At 47.3% G+C, this 24,360-nt stretch overlaps 1 protein-coding gene across 1 annotated transcript in view; it reads right to left on the bottom strand.

The window, feature by feature from the left end:
• Nucleotides 1-13,618: 13,618 nt before the first annotated feature.
• LOC142577386 (uncharacterized) overlaps nucleotides 13,619-24,360 on the bottom strand; it is a 28,870-nt gene continuing 18,128 nt past the window's right edge. Inside the window, exons 4-6 of the mRNA XM_075687236.1 lie at nucleotides 16,911-17,045; nucleotides 15,442-15,539; nucleotides 13,619-14,722 (exon numbers count right to left, since the gene is read on the bottom strand). Of these exons, the coding sequence (XP_075543351.1) occupies nucleotides 14,263-14,722; nucleotides 15,442-15,539; nucleotides 16,911-17,045 (693 nt within the window). The 3' untranslated portion in view covers nucleotides 13,619-14,262. The remainder of the gene's footprint in view (nucleotides 14,723-15,441; nucleotides 15,540-16,910; nucleotides 17,046-24,360) is intronic.

Raw genomic sequence — 24,360 nt, 5'->3', positions numbered from 1 at the left:
GGCGAACGACTAGAAATGTATTGTAGTCTCAACCCCTCCCAGCACGCACGCACGCACGCACGCACGCACGCACGCACGCACGCACGCACACGTCCGCAGCATGTGAACTGCGCAGATAGCTTCTCTTTTTTTACGCGCCTGCGTGCTACTTATGGCGTTTTTAATGCGAAGCATTCTTCTCCGAGTCACACCAGCTTTTTATTGTATGCGTATATATACCGGATGTGTCAGCGAACAGTTACGATGGTTATTTAAGTTACCTCAGTGGCTACGAGGAAAATGAGGTGACGATGTAATGCTACGGAAAATGGGAGTTGTCAGTTCAAAGTATGGTACACTCACCGTAGTACACTCACACTCTTCAGCTTATTGCAATTAACGCCATGTTATACGGTGTCCTAAATCCATACGCGAATGAACCCTAGATAAAGCGTACACTGATAAAGTACATGAGCGGATAATACATATTCTTGGTGCCGCGTAAACAAGTGCTGTATAAAAACAGGCATGTGTTACCAGAGTCGTCGAAAAAAAAAAACATTTGTGTGGTATTACGTATTTAGCAGCAAGCAGTGGTTCGAGAGCTTCAAGTATTTGATCCGATGCCTCAGCAAGAGGTGTTTTGAAGAGGCGAGCAAGATTCACACGGCAGTATAATCACCTGCCTGAGCATCACCTTGATTAGTTGATCCAATGATAAAGATGCAGGTCCGTTCGGTAGCGGCTACGCTTGTGCACTAGGATCTGCGGACGGCACGGAAAGCCACACACCAGAATCGTTGTCGGCCAAGCTTGAAATTGCTGGAGAGGACTTCGATAACGGCAAAGGAGGCCACACAATGGAAATTTTGTCCTTCCTAGAATGCAGTGATTTGGGCTTGTTGGTATGACATCGTGAGGCTTATAGCGCGTGAAAAGACAAGGACAAAGACGTGTGTGTCACGTATTCCTTTCGTCCTTGTCTTTTCACGCGCTATAAGCCTCACGTTCTTTCTAGACATGCAGGTAGATCAGATGTTTGACGATTCACAGATCTGCTCTTCTCTCATTCGGCTTCCGCGCACGCTTCCTACGAGGGCGTTGCTGCTTCACTATGAGAAGACCAGTTTCTAACCACTTTCTTTAATATTGTTCATCCAGTTTTCATTTTAGGACAATCGCTCAATTTTTCCGCATGGGGCCCGTTGCAGTTAGAGCACCTCAGCATGCTTACGGCACGACTACGTTCTTCATGGTCACCTCCACAGCGAGGACATGCCGTCTTGTTGGTACCAACTGTTGGTCAACTGTTTTACTAGTGTCATTATTTAGCTAGTGCTAACCAGACCAGCCAGGTACCCGTTTCTTCACCAGGGCAAGGGGCTTTCCTCTGGTCCACTCCTATTCCTCCGCAGGAGTTACCTGTGGATCTGTTTCTATGCAACGGTGGCACATCAGTTCCTGTGGCTCTTGTTCCAACCCGTGGCGGCGTCATACGGATGAAGAATCGAAAAGCCATTCAGGCGGAATTACGATTGGTGACCTCCCATTTACAGAAGATCACTGAGGCCCGCCAGTTTGGCAGAAGAGGTATTCTCTGCTTTTCCGCAGACCAGTCCTGTCTACAAGAGCTTCTAAAGTGTTCGCTGTTTGGTGCTAACCCGGTGAGAGCATTTATTCCTCCCCACTCGGCATGCTTGAAAGGGCTTGTCCATGGCATCGATGTGAACATGACACCGGCTGATGTATTGGAGATGTTTCCACTGGCCGGTGTAATTTCAGTTTATCGGTGTGGACGTGTGGTCGACAAAAAGAGGATACCTACTGAGTCGGTCATAGTTACATTTGCTGGGACAATTCGACCATTAGAAATTAAGGCATATCCCCTAATCTGCATAGTGTAACCCTTGTCCTCTCGTCCCCTCCAATGTTTAAAGTGCTGGCATTATGGACATACCTTGAAAGAATGTAGGTCTGCTCCCAGGTTCCGAATTAGTGCTGAGGAGCACAATTCCAGCGAGTGCAAAAGCAAAGAAGGAAGGAGCTGCCTCTGGAATGACGCGCATGCTGCTGATTATTCTAATTCCTCAGCAAAGGCACGGGAAATGCAAATCCTAGAAATCGTTGAACGAAGACGTTGTTCCCGTAGAGAAGCCATAGCTGAAAGTCGGGCTAGGAAACAGGGATACACCGGTGTCACAGCCCGTTAGACTGCAACAACGGACGCGTATCTTTCTCTTTCTATTGCTGATGCTGTGGAAAGGGCAATGGAAAAGCCATGAAGCGCCTAGCTGGAAACCTTTCGGAGTCCTTGACACAAATCTTAACTAATCTGATGGGACAGATATTCGGTACAACACCACCTATTGGTATACCTTCTCAAACAATTGATGGTCCGCGTCCTTCAAATGAAGTAACTCCCAATTTCACGCCCCAAGATGCTCAAATTGCAGGCCTGTATGCAGATGTCAACCAGAGTCAATGGTGAGGCATCAGTGATAACACGCAGGGCTCAGATGAAATGTACATGGATCCTGGATCGATAAAACGATGTAGATCCCCTTTGTCAAGAAAAGCTACGACACTAACTCACTCAGAGACCAAAAGATATCTGAAAGACAGTGTTACAAGGGAATATTTTTTAAAGGAAAGCATTTTAAGTAAGGTAGTTACTGAGTCAATTCTTTCGCGCCCATAGGGTCCTCAAAACCCTTCATTGGAATTGCCGATAAATTCACTCTGCAGTAACAGATTCATTGTATTTATCATCGAAATTCTCCCCGGATATTATTACTTTGCAAGAAACATGGTTTTCAAGACATCAGTCTTTTCAATTAAATAACTACCGATCTTTCCGACTGGACTGTCCATAAAAGGCGGATGTTTAGCTTTGTCACTAATAGAATTTGTCTCAATGCAAAGATCTCATACTAAAATATTTCTCCCGAAAGTGAAATTTTTGCCTAAGATATAACTGTACCAGAATGCCTACCTTTCCCGTTAGTAAATTTACTCTTTCCTTCGGGTGTGCAGAAGATTCGATGCTTGGGTTCCGCTGTCACTCCATGGTGTCAGGACAAAATTCTTGTTTGAGATTTCAACTCCCATCACGCGTGTAGGAGCTTTCGAATTGACCAATGTGATAAGCGCTTGTGGGATCGGACAATAATAGTACGTCTTGCTTGAACTCAAGAATTCCTACATTTATTTGCAATCAGTCTCGCTCAGCCTTGGATTTAAGTTTCGTCTTTTCGTTTCTCACTAGATCATCCTGGATAGCCTTAGATTGTGCCACGAACACTGACCACTTTCCAGGAATGTTTGAAATTGCTTGCCCGATAATGCCATCATGCTCGCAGGTATGCGTATCTGTAAATGCTGATAAGTTTAAATCCAATCTTATTAGGGTACATTTCGCTTGCTATTCTGAAGAGCGTGAAGACACCAAAGCTATTAAACTTTGCGCTGCAATCAAAAGAACATACAAAAAAGCTAAACTTAGTGTTACATATACAAAGAAAGCATCTTATAGCCCTTGATGGAATACAGACTGCACGCCGAGGCCATTGACGCCGACAGACAGCTTGGAAGCAGCTTCTTTATAACCAGTCCACAAAAATTGGTATAATTAGAAATTTCCCGCTGCTGTATTTAAACGCACAGTCGCTCAAGCTAAAGCAGAATATGATAGAAAACACTACAATTTCCTTTCTAAATCTAAAAAAAAGCGTCGTTTAGTTATGAGATATTGAAACATTTCGCCATCACCAATTAATATTGAATATGTAAATCGGTCGTCTGATAAAATGATAAAATCTCTAGAACTCATTGCTAAAGGCTTGCGGAGTAGATTCACATCATTGATGCCCTATAATTTGCGAAAACCAGCCCCAACATCAGTGTTTACTGAAGTTATATTGCCATAGTTAGCTCAAGTAATTCGTAACTTACCCTTGTCAGCCCCTGGTGCTGATGGAATTGCCGTTCACATGATAAAAAATTTATTCGATCTCCCGGTGACCTTCTAAAAATGATAAAATATTCATTAAACAAAGCCTGCTTACCCAACGAATGGTAAGTAGCCAAAGTAATCACGATACCTGATAAAACAAGCAGTAGGTTATAACCTGGAAAATATCACGCCTATTTCTCTTACTTCTAATATGGTCAAGCTCATGAAGAGGGTATTACATTGCAGAATTACTATCTGGATAACGGATAAATTAATATTAAGTACATATCAAATTGGCTTCAGAGTTGATTGCTCAATATGGTGTGCCCATGCTGATTTAGAGAGCTGCATCCAACTTGCTCGGAAAAAAGAGACAATATTCAGCTTTATTGACATTAGATATAGATAAAGGATATGACAGCGTTAAACATTCACTTTTACTGGATATTCTGCAGAGTCGCAACTTCCGAAATTATGTTATCTCGTGGTTGGCAGAATTCTTGCGATCAAGAGAATTTTATTGCTTCAAGGACGGCTACTCTTCGTCTAAATTCACACAGACTCGCGGTGTTCCCCAAGGAGCAGACCTTCCTTTAGTAATATTTAATATATTTATGAGCTCCATCCCTACTCATCAGGACGTGCAAGTTTATGTGTATCGAGATGACATTGCATTCTTGGCGGTTAACAGTGACATTTACACTCTGTACCAAAAATTACAAAGATACATAAGTATGCTTGATGTATGGCTTCAGACAAATCTGCATGTCAATAAATGTCAGTTAAAGGGCAATCTTAGCGTTCCCGCTCGCAGATCTGATTTCAATTTCTATATATTAATAGAAAGATCTCATTCCCCAAGTTGAGTCTAAAATATTTCAGAATCATCTATGATAGAAAACTGAACTGGAGTCCACACATAGAATGTGTAGCGCGTAATGTGTGTGTAATGTGTGTGTAGTGCTTTAGGTATACTGCGCAGAATGAGTAACCGCCAATATGAACTACGTAGGGATTACCTGCTAATGATTTACAAAATGCATATGAGCCCAATATTGGGATTCGGGTGTGTATTGATCTCCGGCGGCCCTGCTTATAAAACGAAGCCTCTGGTTCTGTTGGAGAGTGAAGCCCTGCGCCTCTGTCAGGGAATCCCCAGGTTTGTGGCTAACAATGTTATCTATCAAGAAGCGCGCCTATCAGCATTGCCCTGCAGATGTCGCATCTTAACGATCCAAACAGATCTCAGACATTTCGCAGCTTGCCGCTTAGGCGATCTGAATACGCCGTTATTACTGGTCCAAATTCACCTTCTTTCTTGCTAACTGGTCTCGTTTTCACACTCAACAGATTGTCTTTGTTCAAAAACATTTAGATACTCTAAACGTGAACATTCTAAGGGTAATTCCATCAACGGAATCAAACCAGAGTATTAAGGTGGAATTTGAATACACTTTCCCCGAAACCCTAAGGTTCAATCAGTAATGTCAGATTACCTTGCACACGTGCGAACATATAATAGCTGCAGACGCTTCAGTGAACAACGAAAAGGCGGGCGTAGGCATTTTCTCGTTTTCACTTGGTTGGTCACCCTCTTCGATACTGCCAGATTTCGCTCCCCTTTTTGAAGCCGATCTTTTAGCAATAATTTGAGAGCTTTGGAAGCTCTCTTAGAACGCAATAAGTGCGGTTACTACAACATATTCCCTTTCTCATTGTACTTCGCTCGCAGCTTCATCCAATTCGCCAACTCTAAAGAGGTTTCTAACATTAGTTCCTCCGCGGCTTAATTTTCTTAAACTATTATGGTTACCAGGTCAATGTGGATTAGATTTAAATGAAATGGCAGACTCATCAGCGAGAGCGTACCTGAGTGGACCTATAATGCGGTTTCTTCAAGTAGTGACGCACATAACAGCAATTAGATATCGACAATTTTCAATTCATAGAGATGTAATTGAATCAATAATAACATGGACAAAATTTCAGCGCCTAAAGTTTCCGTGGAAAATCCAGTGGCGTCCATCACGACAATCAGAAGTAGTGATCAGCAGATTACGCTGACGCTGTCCCTCCTTTAAACCTATATTTACACAGGACTGGTCTGACATTATCCCACAGAATCCCTGGATCGCTAGTTTTTATGTCGCCGATACAAATTGTTAAGAAAAAAAACCTAGAAATTCCGCTTGCTAAATTTGGGTTAATCTTAGCAGAAATAATACTACCTTTCGGTGCGTCATGTATAGGTTTCAGCCACCGAGACGTGTTTGCGGTTACTTACAATAAACCAAACGAATAACTGTTTCAATGTTCTTTGGCTACTTGTTTGTCTGTGTATGCTTTTCTAATTGGTTTAATCGAATCTGTAATACTTCAAAAGAGGAAGCAAATGTTTCAGTATGCAATTCTTGGCCTATCCCACCGTACAGGTATAAGCCATAATACGAGGCCATCATCATCATCATCATCATCATCATCATCATCATCATCATCATCATCATCATCATCATCATCATCATCATCATCATCATCATCATCATCATCATCATCATCATCATCATCATCATCATCATCATCATCATCTTACGCCTAAGTGTGACTTTGGTTAAAAATGTGTCGACAAAGTTTGTTTCTGCAAGGGTTTCATTGGAGCATTCCAGTTTTTTTCAACTCATTTTGTTGTTTATAATCATGTACACATTTATTGTGCCATGGAAACTAATCGTGCGGCATGGTGATAATTGTGCGTGCCAGATGTGCTTCTGAAACCACTGTGTTTGCAAATACGTACATGTATTATAGCTGCGTATAATGTGCGTATCGGTGTACGTGTGCACACTTATTCGCTTTTGGTATTTTTTTCTTTTTTTCCCTCCACCAATATTGTAACAGCTTGTATGCTGCCTGTCACACTCTGCCAGTCAAGCCCAATGGGGCTATGGCAGGCCTGGTGAATGCATATTTTCTAGAAACAATGAGATTCGTTAATAATATTCTTCAGATTATTATTATCAATAATTTTCATCACAAGTAGAGGTCCATCGATGGTCCATTGCCGTTAGCTCCTCCGTTTCCGAGCGTGTCGTCGCAAAGGTTACGTGCAAGAGTGCACAATGTTGCTATTCGTTCGATTGCTTCCAGTGGCAGCGAATACAAAGTGCACCGCCGAGTTCGATAAGGTGGCGGCGACCAATCACCTAGACGCGTGTGCGTAAAGACAGCAGTGGTCACGAACTATTGCAGGCACCCCATCGTTGTCTACTCGGAGTTCGCATGTCGCCGAGCGTCCCATTAAAGTTTGGAGTCACTCATTCGGCTATTTACAAGATAATAGATGCTGCCTGCAGTGTTGCACACAGAGAAGCGTAAATTTTATTTGTGTTCAGACGAACTGCTCTAACGTAGAAACTTCTTGATCAATAAATATTTGGCGTGGAGGGTTCCTATGGCCAGTTGCAGTGTCGGTTCTTCAACAGCTTCGCAGTGCTTTTGAACTTTAGCGACACTTGATACATGCTGTTTTCCTGGAATATATAGGTTCTCTAAATGGTGGTCGTCCTAATAAATTTCTTTTTTTTAACACGGTTGCCATTCGTGACTCGCGCATACTGCCGTAATAGTTTGAAAAGGAAATAGAAAACGAGACTATACTTGCATTTGATTTGAGACTGCAATGCGGTGTCACTCTCTGTACTCTGTTGCTAAGCATAATGGGTCCGTTTACTATTTTTCAACTTCTTTTGATGTTTATAATCATGTATTGATTTATTGTGTCATGAAAAATAATCGTGTGCCATGGTGATAATTGTACGCGCCAGATGTGCTTCTAAAACCTGTAGATGTGCACATATGTGCATGTATTATAGATGCGTATAACGTGCGTATTGGTTTATGTATACACATTTGTTCGTTTTTGGCATTTCTTTTTTTCCCTCTATTGATATTGTAACAGTTTGTATGCTGCCGGTCAAACTCTGCCAGCCAAGCCCAATGAGGCTATGTCAGGCCTGGTGAATGTATTTTTACAAGAAATATTGAAAGTGTTTTATTCTTCATATTGTTCATAGTAATATTATTATTATTGTTATTACCATCAATCATTGCCATCACATAGAGGAAGAAAGGCATACGATACGAAGCGAATTAACAATTTGGAACACAACATATGGCCAATCCCCTATACAGTGCGCATGCGCCACTACCATTCAGGTCAACAACAACAAACGCGAGAACAAGAGGAAAGCTTCACTTAGAACCGCCTACGTAGCGGGGAAGGCGCCTTGCTAAAACGGGAAGAAGGCGCGCTGGCTTGCTCTACCAATAACATATGTGATGAGCGGGCGTTAGCCAGTCACGGTAGCTGCTGGCGCGATCGCGCTCTCCAATACCAATATTTTGCAAAGCTGTAGCGTCGGCTTAGTGCCCGAGAGGTATAACGCTGGACTGCCAATCCTTTGGTTGTAACTTCCAATCTTCACGGCGGAATGAGAATTTGTTTATAATTTTGTCACGAAGCATTCTGTGATTCCAGCGACGGCACTGGCGGACACAAAAGCGACCAGAGCAGCGAACGCATAACAGCTATCGCTGTGAATGGCCAAACCTCCGCATAGAAGCTACGTTAGATGGACGAGTTAAAAGCAAGAGTTCAGCTTCCTTTCCTAGGACGCTGTAAGGCCATTCGATAGCTGCGAAATACCGACGACGAGTCCTCCATTGCTGTTTTATTGCATGTCATCCTCTAGAAAATTAGGCAACGATCGTTGTACGCACTTTTCTGCGCGTTCCACTCACTTCCCTCTAAATTTCGCTCCGATCACTGCGAGTGGGTGGCCGCGGTTTCTGCTTTCCGGGAACGAGGTGCCATCTAACGACAGTGTATAAAATTACTACTTTGTTATTTCCTGTACAATCCCTCCTCGCGTCGAAGAATAGCGTCGCTCATGCTGCTTTTACTGCTTAGCACAATCTCAGCCAGTAATCGCTATAGTTCATCGTGACACCGAAGTGCACGGGCGACAGCTACTAAATGTCAGCAGAACGCGAAACCCCCGCAGGTCACACAGGATGAGCGCACAAACACTGAAATCGACAATTCTGCGGCAGTCTTGACAGTCTCGGCTGCAGCCGAGACTGTCAAGCAAGAAAAGCACGACTGCCGGAAGAAGAAACTGTAGAGGGCGCAAGTAAGAACTATCCGTATCAGAGAGACTGATGAATGCCTGAAGCCGTGTGCAAAGTAGAAGAAAGATTACTTCTTGGCCAGTGGTTACCGTTACTCGCCAGTACCCGTGTGGTGGTTTCCAAGGGGAGAACGCATGCGCGAATTTAAACTTTTTTTCGTGACGAAAGTACCTGTGAAAATTCGGAAGAAGAAACGAAAGTGGATAACAGAGGGCTAGACATTTCCTATTATTGCGTGTTTTTCAATGCTCCGTGCCTGCTTGTCCTTGGACTCATAATCACGGAAGTCACATGAGCAGCATGCCACTTGAATGAGGGGTGGGTGGTGTGGAATTGCAAAGACGATGAGATGAGAGCACGTGAACAGCAAAGCAGAAGCCAAGTGTGCTAGGAATGTTGCAGATAACGTAGCAGAGTATTTTTTTGCACCGACAAGCAGTCCCATTCATTCGGCCCAGCAAAGTCACCAATGGTCGCGTTCGCGTCTAAGCAAGACCGATGCGTGCATCCTGATTCTCTAGTGAAGGTGAGGGTAAATTACTGAAACAAAAGAAACCGAAAATGTTTGCGTTGCAGAGCTCCTTTACAACTTTTTATAATAACGCCCAACCTAAGGAAAGTCAAAGGAATGAGCTTCCTTCGCTGCAAGCTCACTCACATCTGGAACGAATAGCAGCTGAAGAACTACCCTCCCCTTGCACAAGTTCCATGGCCGCTGAGCTTGCGAGCTGAAAGCTCGAACATTTTTTGAAGTTTATATGACGCACTCGTGGCGTGCAAAATCAGTGGTGAAGATGAGCCACAATCAACAGGAGCACATTTCTGCTGGGCAGAAGGCCATAGCCGAAGGTCATTCCTTGGTGGAAGAAACCTCCCGGCCACCTCATGCCGGCCGCGCGTGATCTGAGCCACGCGCCCGCTTCGCTTCCTAGGGAATGGCCCGTCCCTAGCCAGCCGCCGTTCTCATTTTCCCCGACGTCGATGCTGCTACACGTTCGAACAAAACTATGCTCCTGGATGTTTGTGCTTTCTAATCTGTACAAATCGCAGTTCTAACGCTTGTATGTCCATGGTGTAAAATTTCTGCAGTGGGAAACACTGAATTGCGGAAAGAAAGGCTAAAAAGGACGAAGGAAGAAGGATTTCAAGAGGGCAAACACGAGCGCTTCCTTCGTCCTTTTTGAGCTTTCTTTCCACACTTCGGTGCTTCGCGCTGTAGAAATTTTACACCATGGAATCGTCAATATCACTGTTATTCGCTGCTATGTTATTCGAGATTCTTCAAAAGCCCTGTAACACAAATATTTGCCTTGCGCGCTTAGCATTGTGTGTGCAGCTTAGAGCCTTCGGCAATGCGCGGAGGCCAATTTATGAAACTTCATGGCGAGAGTGTTATCCAATTGACTTCAGGCCGGAGCGAGGTATCTTGGCCTAAAATAGCGGTCAACTTAACATAGTTGCATTGACATGGGACTTAGGAGTCATTGGGGATACTTTTACACAAGGGGCGTGGTGGTGGTAGTACATACAGTATGCGTAACTGAATATTAGTTTGAAAAATAAACCACCGAACACAGCTAAACTAATTAGCATGTAGGGGTGTCAAATAAAACCAGCACGCGCATTGCAAATTCTCCCGGTCTCCCTTTTTTCGCCTCCTGGTTCCATGAAGAACTTAAGAAATAAATATGGGGTTTTACGTGCCAAAACACCTCCTGATTATGAGGCACGCCGCAGTAGACGACTACGGACATTTCTACCACCTAAGGTTCTTTAACATGTACCAAAATCTAAGTACACGGGTGTGTTCGCCCCCATCGAAATGCGGCCGACGTGGCCGGGATTCGATTCCGCGACCTCGTGCTCAGGAGCCAAACACTTACCTTTTTCAGTGCTATGAGCATCGCCGTGTGAATGGGTAACAAAACGAAGAAGCAGCGATAGCTACATTTACTAAGGCTGGCAACGATATGTTGCGGCTTCCGGCTATTTGAAAGCATTTACTTGAAAGCATTTGTTCTTTAAATATTGACAAAATCTTCGACAATGCGCGGACAAGCGCTCCAGTGGCGCTGCAGCATCTCGTCAAAAGCAAGCTCTGCTGCAGTAAGCCTTATGACACTCCTGTTTTCTCAAGACGATGGGCCACCCGAAATTCGCATAGACGTCGTGTACAGCCACTACCTCTGGGAAAGGGGGCATAAGGGAGATACGTCCTCGACGCTCAAGTTGTCGCACAGTGTCCACTGTGTACGAAGTTCTCAAGACGCAAACGCGAAAGAAGCGAAGTTGGCAGAAGCTAAAGGGCGAACGTTAAACGGGCGTCACTTCGTTGAAATGGGCAAGCATTAGAAAGAAGCGAATAAATGAAAAAAAGCGCAGCAAAGGGCCCGGATCAGTTGCTGATCTTGCCAAGAGTCCCAGTGAGCCGCAACAAGTTAAAGTTGGGCACTAACCAGGATTCTTTCCAGAAGGGAGCACCTAAAGCACTTGCGGGATCGTCTGCCGCTCAGTTACGGCTACAAACCACTCACGAGCGCTTGTCGCCGAAAGAACCTATACTGCCTCATCACGTTCAACAGGATGTTTTCTGGCTCTCGCGCAAACACGCGATATATTAGCGGCTATTTCACAACTTGAGACTATGGAGGATGCCATTGCTACGGCGAAGCTCTTATAAGGACTGCTTTGCGAATTTCCCGCCGCAACAGAAATTTAGGAGGAACGGCTATACATTCAACTTCGTACCGTGATTATGGGCACGCTCCAGCTGGAGTTGAATCGAGGGTAAATATAGAGGAAAATGATATTGTTTACGATTAAACTGCTGCATCAGCTTCCGGTACAGAGAATTATAGTACAATTTTGTCTATTGCGGTACTTCGGATGTGTTTAGAGTACGTTACAAGGCGTGCTGCGTTGGCCACCTTGCCGTCATCACTGCACCTACGGGAAGGCTGTCCTCGTGACATCCGGGGTGTCTACCACACCGCCACGAAAAGAGGGCGTAAGGTATGTGCGATGCAAGTCACTCAATATCTTGTTCTTCGTACGAGGCAACATTGGCAAAAACATCCTGCCTGAATTGAGACGCTTTCTTTAATAACCTCTAGAGGTTATTAGATGCAATGGACCGGAAGATATTGTTCTGGTCAATGACCATTACGAGTTGAAGAGGAAACAGTGAGAAACGGCTTCGCCAAATTTCCTTCGCACTATTTTGCCGTGATGAGAAAGAGCTAATTCGCATATATAGTATCGACACGCGTGAGTGAGACGCGAATTCTCTGTATTACGAGAAAATACGCAGCGATCATGTCTGTTCAATGAGAATATACTGAAAGGTATTTCGAAAATAACTTCTGAAACTTTTCCATGAAGATGGTAGTGGTGGTGTCGATACAGGCGTGATTGGACTTCGCTAGGCCTGTGCATCTTTTTGAGTGTCGAATAGGTCACGTAACGTTGATCAGTCTAGTTTCTCCCAGACATGCGAGTACAATTCCCGCCCCTTCTTGGAGCACTGACCACGTTTTTTCCGACAAAGCTTTCCTGCTCTCAAATTAATAATCTCACGAGAGTGTGGACCGACCGATCAGCGCTTTATGACGGAGCGCCATTGCGAAAGCCGCAAGTGTATGCGCATGCGCACGGAGTATCCTGCCCAGACACAGCCTTTGAGGCTTTCAATTTTATGCAAAATAGCAGCTGATGCTAAACAGCTCATCTATATCTTGCCACCGCTTATTGTATCCATCTCGTGCGCGCACGAGTCGTGGGAGACGATCAAACGCAGCACATTCATGAAAGTTACGCGGCGCTGACTCAGAAGTACGCGTGCGCATTTGAATCAGCGTTGATGTGAATAAGCAGCAAGGGCTACGTCGAGCTCAATGGAACAGGCTATATACGCAGTCGTTGGTCGAACAGGAGGATGCTCTGCGCCCCGCATGTGCCTGCTACTTTCGCAGGTGCGCGCAATGCGGCGATGCTTTTAGGCAAAAGGATTTGAACATTATACGAGAGGAAGAAAATAGCTGAAATTCGAAGGCAAAGTTTAGAAGAAGGCAGTTCTGCTCTGCCTTCAAACGATTAGTGCACTGAAGCAAACTATTGAAACAATTCGGAACGGAAATAAGTCTTTGCAATCTAACGCTAGAAAATTTTGCGGACATTTCTGTCCAGCTTCGCTTAGCATTGCTCCGAGCTTGGTTTTGATCGCACAGCGACGATTGGTTCTGAGGCGTGCGCTCTCAGTTTGTCGATAGGCAGAGAGCTGCTACGGGGGATCCACATGTGCAGGACCTGGTCGTGGTTTTTGTAGTAAGTTCCGGTTCCGGAATTTTCTTTGCGAGAAGCATTCCTTACGTCGGAAACAGGCAGCAGCGGGTAGCGCTTACACACTACCGTTGTGCCGGCGAACATCAGCCAGCTACGAACGTTTGTGCATGGCACTTTTGGATAAACGATAAGACAATAACATGCCGTTATTTTATTTCAGATAAACTCATAAACAACAAAACGTAAAAAGCTATAATTTAAGACCGAATAGTCAACGACCTGAGACCAAGGTCAACTTAGAATGTAAAACGAAAGAGATACTCAAATCATCTTGAAACTGAATGCGAAAACTAGCATGTGGCCAAAGGTAGCGTGAGCCTTCTACCGGTGACCATTAGAGACAGCCGTGTATATTCCGTTTGGCTGCAGGGATCGAAGATGCGCTTCTAAGGCATACCGTGGTGTCTTTGGATGCCAAGCGCTCTCACCTCAACTGCACCGGCTGCAAACAATATGCTACTGCACCAGTATAGACAGCTCGGAACATTGCATGACGTGTCGCTTTAGCGACTAAACGAGAGAACGACCGCTAAAGAAATAAGTAATTGCAACCCTCTTCAGTGCGCATCATCGCAGACAAACACCGAAGATCACTACAGAAGGTGGAAAAAACTACTTTCGGCCATGCGCCAGCGTTTTATTTGACACCGTACAAACGCCACTACGATTCGTTTTATCGCGAGCATAATGGCGCAAGGTCAGACAATTAGAACAACGTTAAAAGTAAAGTAGAGGAAATAATTACACGAAAAAATTGCCGGTAAAGAAGTTTACAACTGAATAAAAGTTGCGTAAAACAAATACTAAAAAAACCTCGGCTCAGCCCATGGCCAAGCATTGCACCCCGCGAAGAGATCTTCCTCGCAGGTACCGACGCCGAACCGCACCGCCGGATTCCCCTCGTCGCAGGGAAAACGCCGGTGCTGCGGCCAGCGACTCCCCGGAGGCAGCGTGGTTGGAGGACGGCGCTGGTCCAGATGGATTAGGCGCAGCAGGGCCTCACTGTCCAGGTCCCGGAAAAAGGTAGCCTGGCCCCTGTCCACAGGGAAATCGTCGTCGCAGTGGGCGACTTCAGACGTGAAGCCCTTCCCAATTACGCTATGAAAACGAGGAAGCTGAGCTTTTTCCTGGTGGCCGAACCGTACCGCAACGGGTTCTGCCAGGATCTCATGTCTGAACAAATCCTGTCCACGCGTGCCCCGTGCGTCGAACCTTTCCTGCCACGGACAGCTGTCGCGAAATTCCGTCGTCGGGGAGGGGAAGCTGCAACAAGCAAGGTGATTTTTTTTCAAGCAGGCATTGATTAATGGCGGGAGAACATGGGAAGTCTCAGCCTCGAGCCAGCGTCCCTGTGAAGACGTTGCGCTCAACAGGGCTAAGACTTGCTTCTGACGAATGCGAATTCCCCTTTCGAAACGCTACGTCCAGACTGGTGCATCCCCTGTTCGTCTACAGGTCGTCAATTCTTACCACCGCAATGCAGTACGTGACCAGTGTTTTAGACACAAGCGAATGGATGGCAAGATTAGTGAATTCATGAAACGTGACAGAACGCTTTCTATAGTTGTGCCGTATAAGCTGAGAAACAGATGGTTTATGGTACAGAATATCGTTCTTTTGTCAAGCTTACCTATATACGACCTATTGTTGCCGTTACCTCAGAAATTTTTAAATGCCGTGGTAATGCAATAAAGGGTGGTCGTTATTTAGTGTTGTGGTTACATACCAAAACATTTTCAACGCCCATTAGGCTACTCACTTCTGTTTCACGAAAGAATCTATCGGCCAATTTCAACACACGTCACGAAATTGGACTGTCGAGCCCTTTTGTTTTTATTTATTTAAACTGTCCTTACAGGCCTCGTATGACGCAGTAGTACGAGGCAGCAATAGTATCAGCTAAAAAAGAAACCGTTTTCACACACACGCACACACAAGAAAAGATGAGTCATTTCCTAAAGTATGATAGTATTTTCACCAACCTGTAGGGTCCCAACGAAGCGAGAGTGACCGGTGTGTGGTCGCCGAGAGATGCGACGTCCTGAATACGACAAGGAAACACAACTGGGTGGTTCAGTGTCTGCAAAGGAAGATCGACCAACAAAACTTAGTATTCAGTGACATATACCCATATTGGTCATTGCACTGACTCAAGAAGACAGAATTAGTTATGGTAGTACCTATTTGCTCTATCAATAATTCTGACGCTGGGAAGGTGTCTTAGTCACGACAGTACGGAAACGTGCCTATTATTAAATTCTGGCGTTCTGCGTGCCAAACTACAGGTTAATTCTGGCCACCTAGTGATTTTTTTAACGAGCATCTAAATATATAAGCACACGAGTGCGTTGTACGTTCCTACCGCATCAAAATGCGATCGCCCGGGTCGGAGTCGAACGCGCGACCTAGAACTCAGCAGCCCAATGCCATACCCACTCGGCAACCGCGGCGGCTGCTATTCTTCCATAGGTAATGCATGTGCCAGACACAAACCTACTTGCAACAACTTTCACTCTAGATACTACCACACAATTGGTGGTCGTAGCTTCTGCATAGAAATGAAGTAGTTGGAATTGCTGTTTTCTTTCCGTTTCCCTTTTTTTCTCTCTCAAGGCGGCGAACTTGCAGAGGCGGTTTCGGGCTCCTTGCTTTTCATGAAAGCCACAGAGTCGTTCGCACTCCTCACTGGAACTCCTCACTGCAGAATCAACGCTCACGACGCGGAAGCGCTCTACGCGTGAAGTTATTTAGAGAGGCCAAGGAGAATCTTTTAAGAAAGGTGCGGACATTTCTACGAAATTTCAGCTGTGTTTGCAGCTTCGATCAGCAACACCTGTGCGGGGACGCTTCTAGCGGGATCCACGCACCACATTTGACTGCTTGCGATGTCCCAACCTGGGTGAGCAGCCGTTTAAGAGTCCCTCGCCGAGTATGTCGGCGCCGTTAACGTTAGCTGTCACAGGCAACAGTAACGGTGCCGAGGACGGAGTGATACCTTTTATACATGGAGGTTATGTGCTTCCTCACTTTGGATCACATACTTTCGTTGCTCGCCACGCCTTACGTGAACGTACACTCGCGAAACACGGAAAGACACCGACACGTGTCTGTCACCGCAACTTTGCCTAACGCAGTCCTCGAAATTATTCTTAGGCTGCGAACAACTAGCTATCGCGTTAGAGTTTGCAGTAAGTTCAACTGGATAATACAAGTGCCGGAAGGTTATAAACCGAAATGTAAGCTGCTACTTCCGCGTTCAGTTTATGCGAGGACAGCTGTGTCACCGATTCCAAGGGAAGCATAATATAACCGACATGTGTGTATTTCTCTGGCGGGACTAACTTTACACTGTTTCCCATTCAAGCTTGTGTATTACCATTGTGCGAGGTTGCTTTCAGTGGATTCTCGCCGAAACAAAGGTGGGAGGCTGCCTTCTCAACCATGGTCTCACCTGGGGGTTGTCGGAAAGCAGTTCGTGAACGAAGCCCTCTTTGAGGTGAATCAACACTGGCTTCGCGCCGACAGGCCAGCAGTCCTCCGACAGTTTGAGTATGCGCACCGTCGTCTGGTAGCGGATGTCGGAAATCTAGAGAAGCGACAAATGAGTGACGGTTAATGACGCACACGTATAAATTTCCTCGAGAGCAACAGATAAAAAACTCAACGTAAGCGTAGCGAAAAAAAAAAAAGAAAACAAAACCGACGAAACGAGAAACTGGAAAATAATCGAGAAGGTTACCAGAAGCACACCCTCTCATTGTGCAGCCATTGAGGGAAAGTATTAAACTGAATATACTCTAGGGCTGCTAAAGACACGATCGTTTTGAAAGTGTTGATTACCTAATCTTACGTAACATTTGACACGCACATAAAAAACAAATGGTGGTTGTTTACGTATTGCTATGACGTTCTCATTACAAGGTACACCACAGTGATGGGACTCCGGATAAATCTTGACCACCTGGGACTCTTTAACGCGCCCCTTAATCTAGGTACACGAGTGCTCCTTGTGCATTTCGGCCGCTTTAAAATACGGCCTACACATAGTTCAATAAGTAACCCATACAGAAAGGATTAGGTATGAAACCTACAAGGAGAAAAAAAATATTGGTTTTAGTTTAATTGAATTGCGCAGAAATGCGTCGCCACTGCCCGAACGACCAAACGAAAAAGGAGTACTGCTACTGGAATACAGACAACATTGAGAAGGGATAACAGATTTCCAACGTGACGTACACCGCACAATATATCCTTCAGAACGAAATATTTAGGAATAACTTTGCCACTGATTTATAGAAATATGCCTTTATGAATCATCGAATCATCGAATGCGTAGCACTCGGAGCATTTCTTCATTAAACTGAAGCAATACCTCCATATCCTCCTGCAAAGGAAGAAATGCTGTCATGGGGATGTTAGACGCATGGACATAATTCGGAGAAAGAAAAATTCGAGCTTCGGAAACCACAGGAACCGGCAAAGGAAGTTCTATGAAAGACAGCATCAGGCAGTGCTTCGACGTAGCGTATGAAAGGAAAAAATTGTCTTCCACCGGAATGTAGCACGAAGCTACAAAGAAAACAGGTACGGGTTTGAAAGAAAGAGAAACGTATTTAAAATAACACTATGGTAATCTTTCGCGACGGACTACGTGCGACTCAAATTAATGTGCACCAGAAAGACAGACAGGAGGTACCTGCACGATAATTTTCCAGTCAAAGTAGTTATTCCATTTCCCGTAAAAATTTCTCACCGGCCTCGTTCACCCACTTCACTGGGTCTGGGTACGAGCAGAGCCACAGCTGTTGATCAGGTGCTCTTGAAACCGCTTAAAAATAACACTCTCAGATTAACACTGCAACTAAGCTACCTTCTTACGGCCAATTCGAAGCTGCGAGAAGGTCTCCTGCACATGTGCGCATACATTTAAGTAGAAATTTGCTACAATTGTTTTACCGTTACGATTCTAAAATTTCATAACTGCTCGAAGGAGTGTTTTAAAGGCCCCTCACGCCAGCTTAGAAATTTACTACGGCGCTGCTCACGCGCTTAAATACTGAAAATTTCGCAGCATGTTCCTCCCAATGCTGATTGAATTTTTGGTGGAGAGAAATGAGATTATGAATGCGGGTAGGTGAACCGATCGACAAACACCCAATTTGCTACTGTAAAGTTCCTCTATACGGATGCGACTTAGCTCGAGAACTGCAAACGTTCTATTCCTGCGACAACTTTTGGGCACAACCCCAATTGGCACAAATTTGATAATTTGTTGTCTCCCCCGGCTGCGGGTATGAACCATGGTATGAGCTGACGTGCTCACATCGGCTCGGGATTTTATGACCAATTTCGCAACGCTAATTATTTTTTATCGCGGTATAACAATTACCACTGTGTCCGTGAGAGTGCGGGTCATCAACCGGTACCGGTGGCTACCAAAAGGTACGCTTTTTCGCCAATTTCCCGAGACTTTCCGTGGAGGCCGGCACCGTTGCACTAAGCCTATTCGAACAGCTTGGAACTGCCCATAGCCAGGCCTAACCTCTGCGAGGAAAGGTCGTCGTCTTCGGGCGGCGGCTGTACAAACATGTCGACCGAGATGGTGACGTCCATTGTTCGGGACCAGGCGAATTCCGGTATTAGCCAGATGTGTGTTGAAGTTGAAGGGGAAGAAATTTCTTCCGAGGAATTCAACGACCATGAATTCCGATGAATTCAACGATATGTGTGTTGAAGTTCAAGGGGAAGAAATTTCTTCCGAGAAATTCAACGACGATGCAGACGGGTCGCACGTAGGCCGGCGTATAAAGACCTTGGCCGGCGAGGGGACTGCCGCTCGCCAGTCAAGACCTACGACGAAGAACTTTGCCAGGAACGTGAGAGCTTCAGTGACGAGGGCAGCAAGGATGCCGGACGCTCTACCGAGGGAGGAGACGAAGGTGATAGTGCGGCCTCGGGGAGGACTTAACATCGCGAGGAATCAGACCGCCACCGTGGCATCGGCCATCATAACAGCGGCGAACGTTTCAAGGGAGGACGGAGCAGCGGACACCTTCTGCCCCAACTTGCAACAAAACATCATGGTGGTGAGTACCCCCGACGATATACGTGCTTCACGTTACGCCGAGATAAAATCTATCTGCATTGGTGGCAAGGAACACGTGGTTGGCGCATGTCAAACCGCGCCATATGGCACCGTTAAAGGCGTTATTAGAGGCATCCCAATAGAGGACTCCACGGCCGCAATCGACCGGAACATTGTTAACTCGAGAAATCCCTTGGCACTTGGCGCGAAGAGGATTGGTAGCTCGAGCACAGTCATCGTGGCTTTCAAGGGCCTGAAGGTCCCGAATTACATGTGCTATGGTCCCGTTCTCACGAAGTGCAGCCTATATCGAAACAATTCGATGTATGTAAGCAGTGCGGAAAGGTGGGCCACCGCCGCGACGTTTGTCGAAACCCTCACGTGAGGGCTTGCTTTGCTTGCGGGGCCGTTGACCCCAAGGAAGACCATAGATGTACCTCCACATGCAGATTGTGCGGAGGGCCACATCTGACCGGTGACAAGGTTTGCAAGAATAGGTACGAGGTCCCATACGTAGTTACAAAGAGGCAATGGGAGCGCAAGATGGCCGAACAACAAGCACAGCAGCAACAACGAGCGTCTCTCAGAGCTGAGGAATTTCCATCGCTGATGTCAGCAACCGCAACATCTGCCGGCCCAGCTGGTCGCCGCGCGTCACGTTCCGTCTCGAAGCGCAGGGCCAGCGAGAGTAGACAGCATAGCCTTAGCCACAAGCGATCACAGTCACGTGACCACGTGAGCCGGGCCGATGCAGCAAGGCACGGTGCCAAGAAAGCACAGGGGGGTACCACACCATCACCTCCAATACCACCGCAACGACCAAGACCATTAGCACCAGCAAGACCGTCGATGGCAACAACAACAGCAAGACGAGGGAAGACGAGGCGATGAGGACGTTGAAGGAAGCCAACGAGGCACTTAGGCGCAAAAAAAAACGAGCTCGAGACGAAAGTCAGCAGGCAAGAGGCCACTATTAGCAAGATGGCAAACGAGATCGTGGAAATCAAGAAGCTTCTGACGACTTGTTCCACCAATAACGAAACGCCCCAAGCGGTATCGTGTGAACCCACACCCAGCATCAGCAGCGCTGTACCACCAACATCCACTGAGAAGGAACCGGCACTCAAGCGACGAGCGATCGAGAACCTGAAGGAGCGCAAGCTCAACGACCGGGTGGACAACCTGAAAGACAAGGTCGACCAAATCGAGGAACACCTCGACGGGCTCGAAGATTATATTAAGACAGCCTTCACCAAGATGATTAACGACAGGTTCACCGCCATCGAGCGAACGTGTCAGCAGTTAACGAACGCAATACAGCAAGTAACGCAGCAGTACAATCAGCAACAATCATGGCCGCTCCAGCAACAGCAACAACTACAGCAGTGAAGGATTTCGTGACCTGGCACTGGTACTGTAACGGTTTCGCTAGCAAGAAGGCAGTCTTGCAGCAACACATAACACAAGTAGCGCGCAAGCCGGATATAATTATGATACAAGAGACTCGCACTGATGCAGTGTCACTACCCGGTTATCGGGTATACGCCAAGTCTCCGAAGGTCAGCGGCGGTAGAGGGATATGCACATTGGTTCGGAAGGGACTCACCTTCATTGAGCACGAGTTGCACAACAGTAAAATCGAATACTCTCATCGAGGTAGTTACGGGCAAGAAACAAAAGAACAGCACCTTTCTGCTTAACGTCTATAGTAGCCCTTCACACTGGAAGCAAAAATTCAAGACGCTCATTCACAGAGCCAGCCCCGTGGCGGGGACTCACAGGCTCGTCGCCTGCGGGGACTTCAACGCGGCGCAACCGGCATGGGGACATAACAAGCAATTGGCCAAGGGGCGAGACCTGTTCCAAGACACATTAGACCTGGGCTTCGCTCTCATCACAGACCCGACTGATCCTACAAGGATTGGAACTCTGTCCAGGGATACGACGCCGGACCTCACGTTCATGAAGAACGACGAAAAGGGAAATATCTCCTGGCGCAACACGGGGTCAGAGCTCGGCAGCGACCACTTCATCGTAGAGGTCATCATACAGGAGGAGGTCAAGGCCTCGGAGGATACCAGAAAACATAATTTTACGGATTGGGATGCCTTCCGTAGCCTGTTACCAACGGAGATGGAGGAGATCGAGAACATAGAAGAATGGTCAGCCCACATCGCGGGGAAGGTCAAGGAGGCGACCAAAATCATAGAAACGGATGAGCAGGTCGACAAGGTTGACAGCCGCCTCGCGCACTTATTCGAAGCAAAGCAATCTATCCTAAATAGGTGGAAAAAGCAACGACTAAATCGGCGCCTAAGGAAGAAGGTGGCGGAGCTGAATCGCGCCATCGAAGTTCATTGTCGGTTGCTCTGCACGCAACAGTGGAACGAGATCTGTAACGCTGCGGACGGGCAGATGCATTGCGGCAAAACCTGGAACTTGATATGACATCTGCTCGATGAGACAAACAAAATCCCACCAACGCGACCGCCTCACAAAGATCATTCACAGAGCAGTCAAGGAAAACGGGGAAACCGAAGTAATGAGACGCATAGACAGCAAGTACCTTCCGGTTACACCCACGGAAAGGCATCCCGAGTACGGCGGTCAAGCCAACGAGAAGCTCGACCGCGACATCAGCGTCGAGGAGATGCGGAGGTGCGACCGGCCCTGCACGAACTAAACAGCAAGTCCGCGGCCGGCCCGGATCACATTTCGAACAGAGCGCTCAAGAACCTCAGCGATGTGGCCATCGAAAACCTCACCGGTTATTACAACAAGTGCTGGAGGGAGGGGTCACTGCCCCAGCAGTGGAAAGCTGCCAAGACCATCCTCGTCCCCAAACCAGGCAAGCCGCCGAACACGGACAACCTCCGGGCCATCTCACTCACGTCCTGCGTGGGCAAGGTGTTGGAGCACGTCCTCATGTGTAGGTGGCAAGATTACCTGGAGGAGTCGGGACTATACCCCACCACGATCATCGGGTTTCGGCGTTCCCTCGGCACCCAAGACGCGACGATTCTGTTGAAGAAAGATATAATTGACGATGACACCCTAACGAAAGACAACAAGGCCATTCTGGGGCTGGACCTGCAGAGCGCCTTCGACAAGGTGAAGCACTCTGCGATCCTATCTCAGGTGTCCAGATTCAACATGGGCGCAAGAACGTACAATTACATCAAGGACTTTCTGACGGGGCGGACCACCGGGCTATGCGCCGGCGATCTACGGCTCCAAGAGAAGAGACTCGGCAGTGTCGGGACCCCCAGGGCTCGGTCATCTCGCCGTTGCTATTCAACCTCGTTGTGATCGGGGTGGCCAAACGACTCTCGCGTCGAGGGCGTCCGGCACACCATCTACGCCGATGACATGCTGTGGGTTCCGGGAGGCAGCGATGGTCACATTGAGAGCACGCTGCAAGAAGCCGTCGACGCGATCGAAGACCAGCTGAACGGTTCCGGTTTGATCTGATCAACGAGCAAGTCAGAACTGCTGGTGTTACCACCGAAGTACGTCGGACGTAACAAGAGCGAAGCGAGGGATTACGAGGCCATCAAGATCGTGACGAGGAACGGCCAAGTGATCCCGGAGGTCGACAAAATCCGGGTGCTCGGCATGATTATAGACATGCGACGGGGCAACGGCGAGAACATTTTCCGCCTTACAGCCAAGATTACCAACGCAATACGGCTCATCAGACGGGTCTCCAACCGCAAGGCCGGGATGAAGGAGGAAAGCTTGATTCGGCTTGTGCACTCCTTCGTAATCAGCCACGTCACCTACGTTGCAGCCTTCCACAACGGGATGCAGTGTGAAAAGAATAAGGTCAACGCCCTGATACGCCGAGCTTACAAGGCGGCGCTCGGACTATTCGAGTGTACGAACACCAACAAGCTCCTGAGCCTGGGGGTACACAATACCCTCGAAGAAATTGCGGAAGCGCAACGGACCGCCCAGCTGGAGCGGCTCTCTATGACCGAAGCCGGCAGGCGCATACTTCAATACTTAGGCTTCACGCCCGGGGCGAAAAAGTCGAGTAGCGACGTTTCTGTCCCGGACGGGACCCGGCGCCGGATTCGGGTAGACCTCATCCCGAGAAACATGAACCCGGAGTTTAACAAGGTGAGAAGAGCTGCTAGGGCCAAGGCCCTCATCGACTTTCACGCCAAGGACGAGCACGCAAGGTTCGTGGATGCGACAGAATACCAAGAAGACTGCGCGGCGTTCGTAGCTACCGTCATCGAGGCGTCGTCCGGCGCGACGAGGGCAGCGGCGAGCTTACGGGTCCGCGAGGCCTGTCAGGCGGAGGAGGTGGCCATTGCCCTGGCCATTGCCAACCCCGGGTGCCAGATGGTGTTGTGCGATTCGCGAAGTGCTGTGCGGAATTATGCAAAGGGCAAAGTGTGTGGTGAGGCTGTGCGCTTTCTGTGCTCGGCTGACCTGCAACGAGAGAATCGATATATCAGAATCAAATTGTTCCCCGCGCGCGCGGGCAACGATGCGTCGGAGAAGCACGATAACCACAACGAGACGGCACACGCAGTGGCGCGAGCGCTAACCAACCGCGCCGCTGCAACCGACCGTCCAACGTGGTGTAGTGCCAAGGACCGCATGACGACGTTCAACGAGCTTACAGTTCCACCGCCTGGCTCGAAGGCCTTTCCCACCCCTGCACCCGGGGCTGAGCCGAGCGGAGGCGGTGCTGTTCAGACAACTGCAAACTGGTTCCTTAGCCACCCCAGTGTTAATGACTCATCCATACCCAAAATTATATGTGAGTGATGCGTGCCGCTTGTGCCAGCGCGAGAGGGCCACC

This window comes from Dermacentor variabilis, chromosome 1 (genome assembly GCF_050947875.1).
Source record: "Dermacentor variabilis isolate Ectoservices chromosome 1, ASM5094787v1, whole genome shotgun sequence".
NCBI lineage: Eukaryota > Metazoa > Arthropoda > Arachnida > Ixodida > Ixodidae > Dermacentor > Dermacentor variabilis.
The sequence above is the reverse complement of the archived record's forward strand: the minus strand, read 5'-3'. Positions and strand labels throughout refer to the sequence as shown.